The 14,966-nt window shown below is 33.9% G+C and overlaps 1 protein-coding gene across 1 annotated transcript in view; it reads right to left on the bottom strand.

Annotated features, from left to right (window-relative positions):
- LOC126884215 (mannose-1-phosphate guanyltransferase alpha-A) overlaps positions 1 to 14,966 on the bottom strand; it is a 63,475-nt gene that overhangs the window by 17,043 nt on the left and 31,466 nt on the right. The window contains exons 4-5 of the mRNA XM_050650107.1: positions 9,640 to 9,848; positions 119 to 407 (exon numbers count right to left, since the gene is read on the bottom strand). Of these exons, the coding sequence (XP_050506064.1) occupies positions 119 to 407; positions 9,640 to 9,848 (498 nt within the window). The remainder of the gene's footprint in view (positions 1 to 118; positions 408 to 9,639; positions 9,849 to 14,966) is intronic.

The following is a 14,966-nucleotide window of genomic DNA, read 5'->3' as shown; positions in this document are numbered from 1 at the left end:
CTGACCGAGCAAAAGATGGAGTGACAACCTTCCATAGAGGTATCAATCAGCCAATGAACAAGCAGAATTAATTATAAAGAGGAAGAAAAAGAAGACTAAAAAGATAAACTCTACTTACCACAGCCGTTGGATGAATCGATGCTGTTTTATCTATGAGGACATCGGGGTAAATTACACACCGTTCTTCATTACCTCCTGGTGAACATAATCTTTCTGGAAAGTTTGCCTTATAAAGCTGCAAGTAATGACGATTGGCGTAGATTGCTGAACCGGCAGTTTTTAACTGGGACCACCAATTTGTGACTGGTAACGCATATATTTGTCCAGATCCGGCAAGTGGAGCTAGTATTTCTTGTTCTAGTTGGATATACCCGGCTTCTCTGTTACCATTTCCGTTTCCGTTTTTGCTAATCAAAAATACAAGTAACTTTCAGTGTTCATTAATTAAAATAAATTGTAAATGACAAATCAGTACACATACAGTTGAGTTCGCGAGTCTTTACCCCGGCGTCATTAATACCTCGCGAGATACAACACATACTTTTATCTAGCATCATTCTCTTCCACGCATGAATCTAATGACAAACCAGCTGCCGCATGCTATTAAGTAAAAACACATGTTATTTTTATGAACGATTTAGACTCGGTGCATTGAAAAGAGATAGATACAAAGAAAGACGATTGGGAATGTTTTCACCTATTTCAAGTACAATTTCTGACGTTTTGGTTTGTTTACTTTTGTGGCTGTCAGTTTGTTGAATTTTTTGCTGTTATTTTGTCGAATTTTTGCATTTTGAAGTTTTTTATAATATACAATCTATAATAAAATGTTTTCACAACTAATTTTATATTGGAGTTAGAAATTTTATGATAAATAAGTTTATGTTATTCTACGATAAATTTTGACAACGTACAAGAAATGCTTGAGTTAAATGTTCCGTCAAAGTGAATAAAATAACAAAAAGAAAATGTTATTGAATTTTTTTATAAATTGTTTATTTATTTATTAATCAATGATAATAAAATAATTTATTAAGCTACTTCGAATGTAGCTGTAATTATGCACCAAAATTTTAAAGCAAAACTTAAATTTGACATTCTATTTATTTGATAACGTCAAATTTTATACTATAACCCGTGATCGATATAATACCCACTTTCTGTCACTTGCTATTGCGTTTGGTTTTCTGACTTATTTCGTATGCTTTAAATGATGACGCACGTGTAAAGACTCGGACTCGGTAAAGACGCGGACTCAACTGTAACATTTAACACGCGTAGGAGAACATGTCTGACTGTATACTTAAACGGTAAAAAAATCCAACAATGAGATGAAGTCAAATATATAGGTATGTTCAAAGACTTTAATACAAAATATTATAAATAAAACGAGATTGATTCGGCCCGTGCAAAAACATACAGACATACCGAGCGATAAGAAGTACCTAGTCGCTTCAAATATATATACTCACGGATAAAAATATGGCATATGCATGTAGAATGAAATTTTTTGTGATGCTATCCTTAGCCCCCATGTATCATAGAAATAGGATTTATTTTCCGAATGCGATGTTTTAAAGTATATATCACATCATCATCATTCTCTTTGCCTTATCTCTATGCGGGGTCGGCTTCCCTAATTGCATTCCCTAATCGGCCCTAGGTGCAATCCTACTTTCACATGAAATTTATCAGTCTCTCTCACACCTGTCCTAACACTAGTCGTTACTCACTCATACATATCCCTCACAATTTTTACATATTCACCAGGGACTCCTTTCTTATCGAGTGCCCACCACAGAATCTCTTGAGGAACTCTATCATATGCTTTCTCAAGATCAATGAATACCATATGAGCGTTTGTTTCTTTACTCCTGTATTTTTCCATCAACTGCCTTATAATGAAAATTGCATCTGTTGTTGATCTGTCCTGCATAAAGCCAAATTGATTCTCGGATATTTCGGTCTCTTCACGTATCCGTCTATCAATTACTCTTTCCCATATTTTCATGGTGTGGCTAAACAGTTTTATAGCAATTCTATCTTGGGTCATATCAATGTCAATCCCCTTTACCAACATGTCCTGCCTTATTGTCTCCCCCAGGTCTTCTTTGGTATTCCTCTCCTAGTCCTTCCAGGGATCTGCACTTCCGCTATTCTTCGTATTGGATGATTAACGTCTCGACGTTGAACATGACCAAACCATCTTAACCTATGCTCTCCCATTTTGACCTAGACTTCCCCTAATATACTCATTTCTAATTTTATTTTTCTTTGTCGCTCCACTCATCCATCTAAGCATTCTCATTTCCGCCACATGCATTCGTTGTTCCTCTTTCTTCTTCACTGCCCAACATTCAGTTCCGTACATCATACCCGGTCTTATGGCTGTTTTATAGAATTTTCCCTTCAGCTTCATTGAAATTTTTCTGTCACCCAACACACCACTCGCTTCTTTCCACTTCATCCATCCAGCCCTAATTCTACTGCATGCATCTCCATCTATTTCTCCATTACTCTGTAATACCCATCCCAGGTACTTAAAACTATTGCTTTTTACAATCAGTTCACCATCCAAAGATACCATTTTATTTGTAGTAACTTCATCTTTAAATGAACATTCCAAATACTCTGTTTTTGTCCTACTAAGTTTTAAACCTTTTCCCTCCAGAGCTTGCCTCCACTGTTCCAGTTTTTGTTCTAAGTCTCTTTCACTATTCCCTACTAACACGACATCATCAGCATACATTAAGCACCATGGAATATTACACTGTAGTTTCGCTGTTATCTGGTCCAAAACTAATGAGAATAAATACGGACTAAGCACAGAGCCTTGGTGCAATCCTACTTTCACATGAAATTTATCAGTCTCTCCCACACCTGTCCTAACACTAGTCGTTACTCCCTCATACATATCCCTCACAATCCTTACATATTCACCAAGGACTCCTTTCTTATTGAGTGCCCACCACAGAATCTCTTGAGGAACTCTATCATATGCTTTCTCAAGATCAATGAATACCATATGAGCGTTTGTTTCTTTACTCCTGTATTTTTCCATCAACTGCCTTATAATGAAAATTGCATCTGTTGTTGATCTGCCCTGCATAAAGCCAAATTGATTCTCGGATATTTCGGTCTCTTCACGTATCCGTCTATCAATTACTCTTTCCCATATTTTCATGGTGTGGCTAAACAGTTTTATAGCCCTGTAGTTTGTACATTGTTGTATATCTCCCTTGTTTTTGTAAACAGGTACCAGTATACTGCTTCTCCATTCGTCTGGCATTTGTCCAACTTCCATAATTCTATTAAATAGACCTGCTAGCCACCTTGTTCCTGTCTCTCCCAATGCTCTCCATACTTCCCCAGGAATATCATCTGGTCCTACCGCTTTTCCTTTCTTTATTTTTTGAAGCGCTTGAGCCACTTCCTCGTTTGTTATTTTGGTGACCATTGCTGTTACTGTCTCCGTTGATTCCACAGGCTGTCTGTCAAATTCTTCATTTAATAAGCTGTCAAAGTACTTTCTCCATCTCTTTTTTACATCCTTTTCGTGAACTAGTATTTTATTATTTTCATCTCGAATACATCTAATCTGATTAAAATCTTTTGCTTTCTTTGCTCTCTGTTTGGCTATTTTATATATCTTCGTTTCGCCTTCCCTGGTATCAAGTTGATCGTATAGGTTTGAATACGCTTCTGCTTTAGCTTTTGCTACTGATACTTTCGCTTCCTTTTTCGCGACCATATAGTTTTGAAGATCTGTGTCGGATCTGGTTTCTTGCCACTTTTTATATAATTTTCCCGTCTCTTTTATTTTTCCTTGTACTTCGTTTGATCACCACCAAACTTTTTTCCTGACGTTTTCCCAAGTATTTCAATAGCAGTCTCTCTAATACTACTGGCCATTTTTCTCCAAATTGTATTAGGGCTTCCTTCCATGTTCCAACATATTTTCTCTACTATTCTTTCCCTGAATAGACCTTCTTTCTCATCTTTTAGCATCCATCACTTGATTTTTTTGTGGTCCTCTCCGATACTCCTAGAATCTACTAATAATAGATAAATAAAGAAGACCGAATAAGGTCAATGACTAATTTTAATCAGGGTGGTAATGAAGGGATTGTTTCCGATCATTTTTTCCCTGAAAAAAAATAGGGACCATCATTATTTTCATTATGTCACTTAATTTTTTAACTGGAGACTTGTTTTATTTCTGGAGATAGATGTTTTTAAATACTTTAAATTAGTTTGGATAAGTTATCTTCGACAAATGCACAGTTTTCCCGTCTTTTGACTTTGAAACTACAATATTTAGCATTTTACGAAGAAGAGCTAACATGTAATAAAGTATAGCTCGATTACTATTAGTCTTGAAAATTAAAAAAAAAACCGTTTTGTTTATTTTTTCAAAAGTTAAATTTTTGTTAAGTAAAGTTGTTTTGATACAACGAAAACTTTTTGAGTTATTAGCAGAAAACTGATTAAAAACATTGATTTATTCGATATAAAAGTAACACTTTCGATAGCGAATAATCGAAAACTATTAACTTTACCAAAAAAATGTATAGAACATTTTTTGCTTAGAATTAATGTTTTACCAACTTTTGCGGTCAAAATATAATAAAAAATTCCCACCCCCGAGGTGAGGTGGCAACCACCCCCACGGTAAAATTTATGGTCCAAGAGCTGTGAGACATTTTTGAGTAGGTATTTTAGGCAACCTAAAAAATTTTCAGGTGACTCTTCCATGATAGCCTAATACAAAAATGCCGGTCTGGCTGGAGGGTAGCGGTTATTTTCCCCAAAAATCCCCCCCAAAATTAAACAAAAGGGTAAAAATTGTTATTACAAAAAATATCATTGACGTGAGTTTAAAGTAAATTTAAATATTTAAATATAAAGAAAATAAACAGGTCAGGCGATTTGAGGGCGATTTTAACTCTGCAAGATACTTGCATGGGCGCCCCAGGATTATTTTTAGGGGATGCATCTGAACTTCAGAAAATTTCATCTGAATCTGTACATACTATTAACGAGTATATAATATACAACTATACAGGCATAGATATGTACATTCCTTCCGGACAGGGAGGTGCAATTGTTATTTTGACAGGGTATTTTTTAATTTTAAAAATAAATAACCTAAAAAAGACAGGTTCTTTTTGGTGAAATTTTTCAATTGCCATTTGATGAAACAAATTACGCGTGCATATAAATGAAAACCGCTATAGGTAAGCAGCAGTGTGAGAAAGAGCGTATACCGATAGCTGTTTGCGTCCTCTGTTGTAGCTGAGCGAGTCCGTTCGCTCGAGACAATCACGTGACCTGGCGATATCCATGTTGTTGTGCCTCGAAACGTTAGAGTAATTATTATATATATCATAGTTTTATAAGTAACTTTTTCTTAATTAAAGAAAAATAATACGTACTATACAATAGATTTTGCAAATATGATAGAAAAAAAAAACAAATTTATTATTATAAATATATTGGTAGAAAAGTATAAAACTATAAACTAAATTAATTATGTGTCCGAATCTTGTACTTCTTCTTCAAACTCCTCATCTGAGCTTAAATATTCATTCTTTTCTTCTTCACCAGACTCCCCTCGAGACTCAGATTCCTCTTGTACATGATCTGTAAATAGTTGTAATATGTATTTAGAATTAATTAAAAATTAATAAGTGATTAATTAGTTGAGTTGCTACGTATTCTCCGTTCTTTTATACGGACTCAAAGTCTGGACAATCACGGGCGAATCTGAGGAAAGACGTTGTTGAGATGTGGAGTTATCGAATAATGTTAAATATATCATGGACACACGTAACAAACAAGGAAACATTAAGAAAGATGAAAAAGGCAAAAGAAATACTCAACACCATGAAGGAAAGAAACGTGATGCGCTTGGTTATATAAGGAAAAGTATTAAGCATTGGTTATATAAGTAAGAATACGTAGCAACTCAATCAATTAATCACTAATTAATTTTTCATTTATTCTAAATACATATTACAACTATTTACAGATCAGGTAGAAGAATCTGAGTCTCAAGGGAAGTCTGACGAAGAAGAAGAGAATGTATATTTATTTTAACTAATTTTTTTTTCCTTCATAGTGTTGAGTATTTCTTTTGTCTTTTTCATCTTTCTTAATGTTTCAGTGTTTGTTAAGTGTTGTGCCCATGATATTTTTTACATTATTCGATAACACCACATCTCAACAATGGCAAGTTTTTCTTCAGATTGTCCAGGCTTCGACTCCGTATAAAAGGACAGAGAATACGTAGCAACTCAATCAATTAATCACTGATTAATCTTTAACTAATTCTAAATACATATTACAACTATTTACAGATCATGTAGAAGAGGAATCTGAGTCTCGAGGGGAGTCTGACGAAGAAGAAGAGAATCAACATTTAAGCTCAGATGAGGAGTTTGAAGAAGAAGTACAAGATTCGGACACAGAATTAATTTAGTTTATAGTTTTATACATTTCTACCTATATATTTATAATAATAAATTTGTCTTTTTCTATCATATTTGCAAAATCTGTTGTATAGTACGTATTATTTTCCTTTAATTAAGAAAAAATACTTAAAAAACTATGATATATATAATAATTACTCTAACGTTTCGAGGCACAAAAACATGGATATCGCCAGGTCACGTGATTTTCTCGAGCGAACGGACTCGCTCAGCTACAACAGAGGACGCAAACAGCTAGCGGTATACGCTCTTTCTCACACTGCTGCTTACCTATAGCGGTTTTCATTTATATGCACGCGTAATTTGTTGAAAAATTTTACCAAAAAAAAACCTTTCTTTTTTAGAATATTTATTTTTAAAATTAAAGAATACCCTGTCATAATAACAATTGCAGCTCCCTGTCCGGAAGGAATGTACATATCTATGCATGTATAGTTGTATATTTTATACTCGTTAATAGTATGTACAGATTCAAATGAAATCTTCTGAAGTTCAGATGCACCCCCTGAAAATAATCCTGGGGCGCCCATGCAAGTATCTTGCAGAGTTAAAATCGCCCTCAAATTGTCTGGCCTGTTTATTTTCTTTATATTTGAATATTTAAATTTACTTTCAAGGCATATCAATGATATTTTTTGTAATAACAATTTTTACCCTTTTTTAACTTTGGGGGGGATTTTTGGGGAAAATAACCGCTACCCTCCAGCCAGATCGGCATTTTTGTATTAGGCTATCATAGAAGAGTCACCTGAAAAATTTTCAGGTTGCCTAAAATACCTACTCAAAAATGTCTCACAGCTCTTATACTATTAGATTTTGATCCTTGAACTATCCACTACTTATTATCAAATTTTCAAGCAAATCGATCCATTCTGTAAAAATTGCGAGGTGGAAAGCTTCGGTTCCTGGACTAATAAATGCCCTAATCGGATTTAAATCTGATCTGGGCTATATACTGGCCAGTATAATCTTTAAATTGAATCTCATCAAGGTAAGTATTCACTAAGCTAGCGACATAAAGACGTGCATTAGCACCAATATGTCATATCCAATATGGCATTCCTAATCACCTTCACGTGTTCAGTATGTTCTTTTGAAACAATACCGCTCTATAGCACTATGCCGCCACCACTGAGGTTACTACTGACATACTGTTCGCCAACTCTTCTGTAGACGAAGTTTTGTAAATCTTGTTTCGATATGGTGAACGGTATGCCAGATGTATCCTCATACAGAGTGTTCACTTTGGTGGTGGTGGCAGAGTGCTATGGAGTGGTATTTCTTGGAAAGGAGATACCGAACTTGTGGACAGCTAATATGTAGATTAAAAACATTTTAGATCATGTTTTGCCATTTGCCAGTCTTATCGGATAACAAATTTGTGTTAATACACCATGACTCAAATCTTCATGTTGGTGGAATAGTAAACACTTATCTTGATGAGATTTAATTTAAAAATTATATTGGCCACCATATAGCCCATATTAAATTTAAATCCTATTTCTAGGACACTGAGGCAGCACAAAAAAGTTTATTTCACACGTTAATTTCAAAATATGCAATATTTTTGTCTGTGGCTGTATAAATACACACACCGGCAAAATTAGCCGAACACGTTAAAAATGGGACATGTTTGATGTCTCGTATTTCATAAACCAGTGGTCCGATTTGAGTGATTCTTTTAGTATGTTATAGCCTTATTATTTAAGAATATCGTTGTAATAATATTGTTGCTAGACAGGTAAATACCATTTTATATCGGGTGTACCAATCATACTGTGTTTTTTTCTTAAAGTTTGGAACACCCTGTGGAATATTCTAGCATATGTAAAATATTAGAATTAAAACTCGATTGTAGACTTAGGCTTGCTTAACATTTTCCTTTTCGATTCATTTACTTATGTGAGATAATAAAAAAGTTATGTGCGTTAACAACTATCCATGTTTTTCATCAATAAATCCTCATACTAGGGGAGGAAAGTATACTAAATTTGCAGTTACTTGAGCGTTATGCTGACCTATTGGATTGTGAAGAGTATGTGCTAAAATAAGAAAAAGGTTAAGTTAAGTTTTGCATAAAGTGGGGGACTTTTCATTTTTTAATTTAATTTTCCATTTGAAACAATAATTTTTCTCCGATTATAGCGCTATCTATCCATAATTCGAAAAAATATGTCGAATAAAAGTTGCTTATTTTTACGTAAAGAATCCAAATCTGCAATACAAATTGGGGGCTCTTATTTAAGATTTTAAATTAAATCCCCCACCCCACCTCCGTGGGGGCTCGTGTCACCCCACGGAGAGGGGTGGGGAGTAAATTTAAAATTATAAATACGAACCCTGCGATATTTTGCGAAATGAACATCAGATCGTAAAACTGCAAAATACACCTATTCAATATTTTTCAAAAATCTACCGAATGGCACCAAACACGACCCCCCACGGAGGTGGGGTGGGGGGTTACATTAAAATATTAAATAGGAGCCCCCAATTTTTATTGCAGATTTGGATCCCTGACGTAAAAATAAGCAACTTTTATTCGCAACATTTTTTCCTATTATGGATAAATGGCGCTATAATCGGAAAAAACGATTGGTGGAAATGGAAAATTAAATTGAAAAATGGAGAGTCCCACACTTTATGGAAAACTTAACTTAACTTAACTTTTTTTGGTTGTAGCACCCACTCTTCACAATCCACTCCAGGTCCCAAGAACGCTCGAGTAATTGCAAATTTACCATATTTTTCTCCCCTAATATGAGGATTTATTGATAAAAAACATGGTTAGTTGTTAAAGCACATAACTTTTTTATTTTCCAACATAAGCAAATGAATCAAAAAAGAAAATGTTAAGAAAGCATAATTCTACAATCGAGTTTTAATTTTAATATTTTATATATGCTGAAATATTCCACAGGGTGTTCAGAACTTTAAGAAAAAAACACAGTATGCTTGTTACACCCGGTATAAAATTACATTTACCTGTCTAGCAACAATATTATTACACCGATATTCTTAAATAATAAGGCTATAACATACTAAAAGAATCACTCAAATCGGACCACTGGTTTATGAAGTACGAGACATCAAACATGTCCCATTTTTAACGTGTTCGGCTAATTTTGCCGGTGTGTGTAGTTGTTCAAACCTGTACTGCTCTTGGAGTTTCATACTAACTGCGCCTATTGTGTGGAATATTTCAGGAGAAAATACATATACTCCACAATTTATCAATGTTGACACATATGAACTGGGTTTTTCAACATAGTGAGTCACTTCCAAAGTCTCTTTATTTGTAACTATGCATCCATAGTTTAGGGACTGATGTCTAGTTGCTTCTGTTCCCATTATTGTAACCTGAAATAAAAGTTAATTTAAAAAGTTAAACAATAAACGATTGTGAGCACGTCTGTTTTTTACTTCATTTAATTAAAAAAAAAACTTCATTGTACAGCCGGTTCCTAAAAAAACTGATACGACTCTTAGTAAGATTTGATCATGTTGAGCAGTGTATTTGATTGATCTGACATTATATTGATTATGACAGACAAATAATAAAATAAACAAACAACAAACAACTGATTCATGAAAAAACTAATAAGTATTTTAGAAAAATTTAAACGCAGGATGAAAGATTACATTATTACCGAGGGCGGAAAGCCCCTTAGAATAAACAAGCAGTTTCTATTGAGTGAAATATTTGAAATTAAATATCACACTTTTTTTATTTTCAGCCCTGTAACTTATTAAAATAAATATTATAGAAGTTTTCAGGGACTTTCAGCCCTCGGTAATAATGTAGTCTTTCATTCTGAGTTTAAATTTTTCAAAAATATTTATTAGTTTTCTCAGGATTCGAAAAAAAAATGAATAAAATTAAAATACATTGAGAATTTTGACATGCGTCACAATTTTGCATTAACTCAATGTAAAGTTTTAAACTGTTGAATTCCAGCTTCCCTAATTATTTGACATCAAAAGACATTAGAAACTATTTGTAGATGATTGAAATCTGTATTGAAAACAACTGTTAAAATTGTTCTACGTAATTAAACATATTCCAAAATTTTGTAAAAATGTAATACATTTCAGTTTTCAGCCCAAACTTAGGCCACACACAATGCGATAATGTTCACATTTTTGAACTGTCAATCTTTTTATTTTATCATCTATTGTTTAAAAACAATACAGTTGATAAGATACCCTCAGTTGCGGAGAAAGTATTAATAATAAAGATTAATAATAAAGTCTAATAACCGTGGAACAGAATAAGCTATCTGACAAATTTTAAGATTTGGCAGTGACATTGACAGTATGTAAATATTAAGTATTTATCCTTCAAAATACACTGCTCAATTTTCTACAAAATACGCGTCAAGAGTCGTATCAGTTTTTTTTGGAACCAGGTGTACATTCTACTATGAAGGAGAAAAAAACAAAAAAATGAAATAGCATTCATGATCGACAGAAAACTAAGGTAGAAAATTATGAATTTTATCAAAATAGTTAAGTCAGCCGTTATGAACACCGTTTCGAAGTTATTAAGGCCATCGGTACATAATTCGCAAATATTTTACGGCTATCCCTACTTTTTCTGTCTTTACACGGCAAATTACGTGTAGTAAAATTCACACTGGTATGGATATGTAAACATTACTAGAATGTCCTTCTACTTGACAATGTCATCATTAACTTTAAAGATATGGCTTTTGAATGTTCTTGGATAACTGTTAATTGTATAATTGCAAATTATTAATTCAGTTAATAAATGTGATAATTTTTCACTATGTATTCAGTGATTGTAATAATTTATATGTACAACAAAAACTAATACTCAATCGAGAAAAGGGGAAAAGTGTTAAAGTAATTTTTTAATAATATATCTATTGTTACTATGGAACGCTTACAATTTTAAACATCTTTAACAAAAAAATACTTGGATCACAGAATATATTATAATGTGTTCTCTGCTTGGATCTTCCATAAATAATAAACAATAAATAACTTTTTATTAAGTTCACGTCTTAAATCAATTATTTATCAAATACACTATCAATATTATTTAATCAACAACTCAAAATATTCCCGAAGCCATATCAAATATTTAAAACTGTCACTGTCTTGTCATCATATTCTATTTGACTCAGTGCGTTATATGACAAAGATAGCGAATGTTCGATTTGGAAAATATCACCACGGACATAGTGTCCATTTTTTTCCAATCCTGAAAAAACTAATAAATATTTTTAAAAAATTTAAACGCAAAATGAAAGACTAAATTATTATCGAGGGACGAAAGTCCCTTAGAATAAATAAAAAGTTTCTTTTGAATGAGATATTTGAAATTAAAAGTCACACTACATGAAGTTTTCAGGGATTTTCGGCCCTCGGTAAGAACGTAATCTTTCATTCTGCGTTTAAATTTTAAAAAAATACTTATTAGTTTTCTCAGATACATCCCCTTAAGATAAATTAGCCGTGTATGAACACCGTATCCAAGAGGATACATGTAACCTTTACCCCCTACCTACTAGGGTGGTTCGAAAAAAACTTTTTTTCTTATTTCAGATCGCTATAGTGCGCAAAAGTTGCCATTGGTATAGACTTGAAAAAAGCACTAATTATTATTTTTTTATTAATTTGTCTTCCGGTCGCGCAATGCCATCGAAATTAGCGAAAACTGTGAAAAACCTTAATTTTTCATATTTTTTTTTAAACATGCCAGATGGTTTTAATTGCGTTCCTACACCATGAATTAAGTACTAAAAGTATGTAAAATCAATATAAATGCACTTATTATACATTTTTTTCATTTATCTTCCGGTCGCGCAACATCATTCAAAATGAGTAAAATTAGTAGTTATTGCAAAATTTCAAAGTTTGACTGTTTAGTACAATTTAATCATAAGACTTTTAGAGATGCTATAGTTTAATTCAATTACAATAATATATTTAAAATCCCAGCATATAAGATACATTTTTATATTCAAGTGGAATTCGGTCGCGCAGCTTCGTCAAAAACAGCAGACTACTGAGAGGCGAGGCGAAAGTGACGAATGCCAGCGAAGCTCGCGCAACCACAAATAGAGATACATGTGTGAAGACCTCTACAATGGAGTATTTGTCTTTTCCATTACAACGAACTGCTATTCCGCCACCTTTTCCAACACTTAGATGGAAATTCAACAGGCATTATAGAATATCCGGACCAATTGGAAAGGCCCTACCTGATTGTGAAAGACTACCAGTTGTTGATTTTAATCGTTGGTATCGTTGAGCGATGCAATAATGTGGTTCTAATATAGCCGTCTCTGGAACTGTGTCCACACACTTTACTTGAAGCTTCAGTCACTAGCTTAACGCATCTTTCAACTGCCTGTGTATCGCATGGCAAAGTAAATATATATCTATACTCATAACAAGCTTGAAGTTATTGCTCACATACTGTTTTGTCTCTTCATTAGTCAATGTTCTTAGCAGTAGAGGGAAGTCAGTGTACTGGTGTTCCATTTGATAATTTCGTAATACTATTTAGATTCAAAGTTTAAGTTTGGTGGTTTAAAGATTCTGATAGAGTCACTTTCATGATTCGCTTCATGATACGCCTAAAGCCCAGCACTCGGACATGGTTTCTTTCATCAATTACCATAGCCAAAAGTAAATTTTCGGGATGGGCAAAGTAAGCATTCCGTTGTAAAACGAGATCAACAACTTGAAGCAGCTCTTTTGGTAAGTACCTTGAAGATTCAATGATTTTGTAGTCATGTCTAGGCCCATCTGTGAATTTGTGGTTTATTTTTGTGGCAAACCACATAGGCATATTATAGCATTTGAGACTGAATGTGACAATCTCTCTCAGATTTTCAGAAGGGTTGGACACACTGATGTAGAAACGCAAAACTCGGTTTGCAGTTGTAAGCCATCTTGAATGTGACGTTGGGCTAGGATCACGTACCCACTACAAAGTCTTCTGAACAATGTCCTGACTTGATGACTTTTGATATCTCAAGCAAGTACAATTGTTGGTGCTTGCTAAGAATACGCTTGTCAACTTCTGGAATTTCACAATCAATAGGATTAAAATCAATAAATGCTAGTCTTTCACAATCAGGTAGGGCCTTTCCAATTGGTCCGGAATATCCTATTGGGCCTGTTGTGTTTTCATCTAAGTGTTGGAAAAGGTGGTGGAATGGCAGTTCGTTGTAATGGAGAAGACAAATACTCCATTGTAGAGGTATTCCCACATGTATCTTTACTTGTGGCTGCGCGCGCTTCGCTGGCATTCGTCACTTTCGCCTCGCCTCTCGGTAGTCTGCTGTTTTTGACGAAGCTGTGCGACCGAATAACAATTATTGAATATCAGAACGTAACTTATAGGCTTGGATTTTAAATATATTATTGTAATTGAATTAAACTATACCATCTCTAAAAGTCGTATGATTAAATTGCACCAAACAGTCAAACTTCGAAATTTTGCAAAAACTACTAATTTTACTCATTTTGTATTATGTTGCGCGACCGGAAGATATGAAACAAATGTATAATAAGTGCATTTATATTGATTTTTCATACTTTTAGTAGTTAATTCATGGCATAGGAACGCAATTAAAACCATCGGGCCTGTTAAAAAAATTTATGAAAAATTAAGATTTTTCACAATTTTTGCTAACTTCGATGGCATTGCGCGACCGGAAGACAAATTAATAAAAAAATAATAATTAGTGCTTTTTTCAAGTCTATACCAATGGCAACTTTTGCGCACTATAGCGATCTGAAATAAGAGAAAAAGTTTTTTTCGAACCACCCTACTACCTACAGAGTCATGAATTCAACACTGCCTGGGGTAATTGCGGGGTGGATCGAGTAGCTCTGAGGTTACCAAAGCCAGTTCCAATGGCATAAAAGGTGGAAGGTGATTAGCAAGGTTAGCAACCTACCAATCTTAAAAACGAATACTGCTCAAAGAAACAGTGTGAAGCCTTAGAACCGAATTGATAACATGACGGCCACGGCAAGAAATAGGGACAAGAGAAAAACATCCAAAACTCAGATAAGAATAACCACATGGACGCTCAACACTAGAGACCAGGAAATAACCCAAGTATTGAAAGAGAAAAGGACAATCAAAATTAGGTGAATAAATACTAATCTATAGTGGAGCCGCAAAAGAAAACAGGACCAAAGAAGGTGTAACCTTACTAATACACCAAAGATATCAAAATCACATCAAACAGTGTCAATATATATCAGAAAAAATTATAACAGCAAATATTAGAATGTAAATGAAGACCCAAATGAACATCATCGAAGTGTAAGGCCCAAAAATAACAAGCCTCAAACAACAAGGGAAATACTTTATGACGAATTGTCAAACTAGTAGATTAGTCTGGGCTGATATTATCAGAGAATAGACCATTTTTGGGAAAAGTTGTTTACCAGCAATTTTATTGCTGGAATCGAAGCTTATGATTATAT

This window comes from Diabrotica virgifera, chromosome 5, assembly GCF_917563875.1.
Source record: "Diabrotica virgifera virgifera chromosome 5, PGI_DIABVI_V3a".
NCBI lineage: Eukaryota > Metazoa > Arthropoda > Insecta > Coleoptera > Chrysomelidae > Diabrotica > Diabrotica virgifera.
Note: the sequence above shows the minus strand (reverse complement) of the source record. Positions and strands in the feature narration are given on the sequence as shown.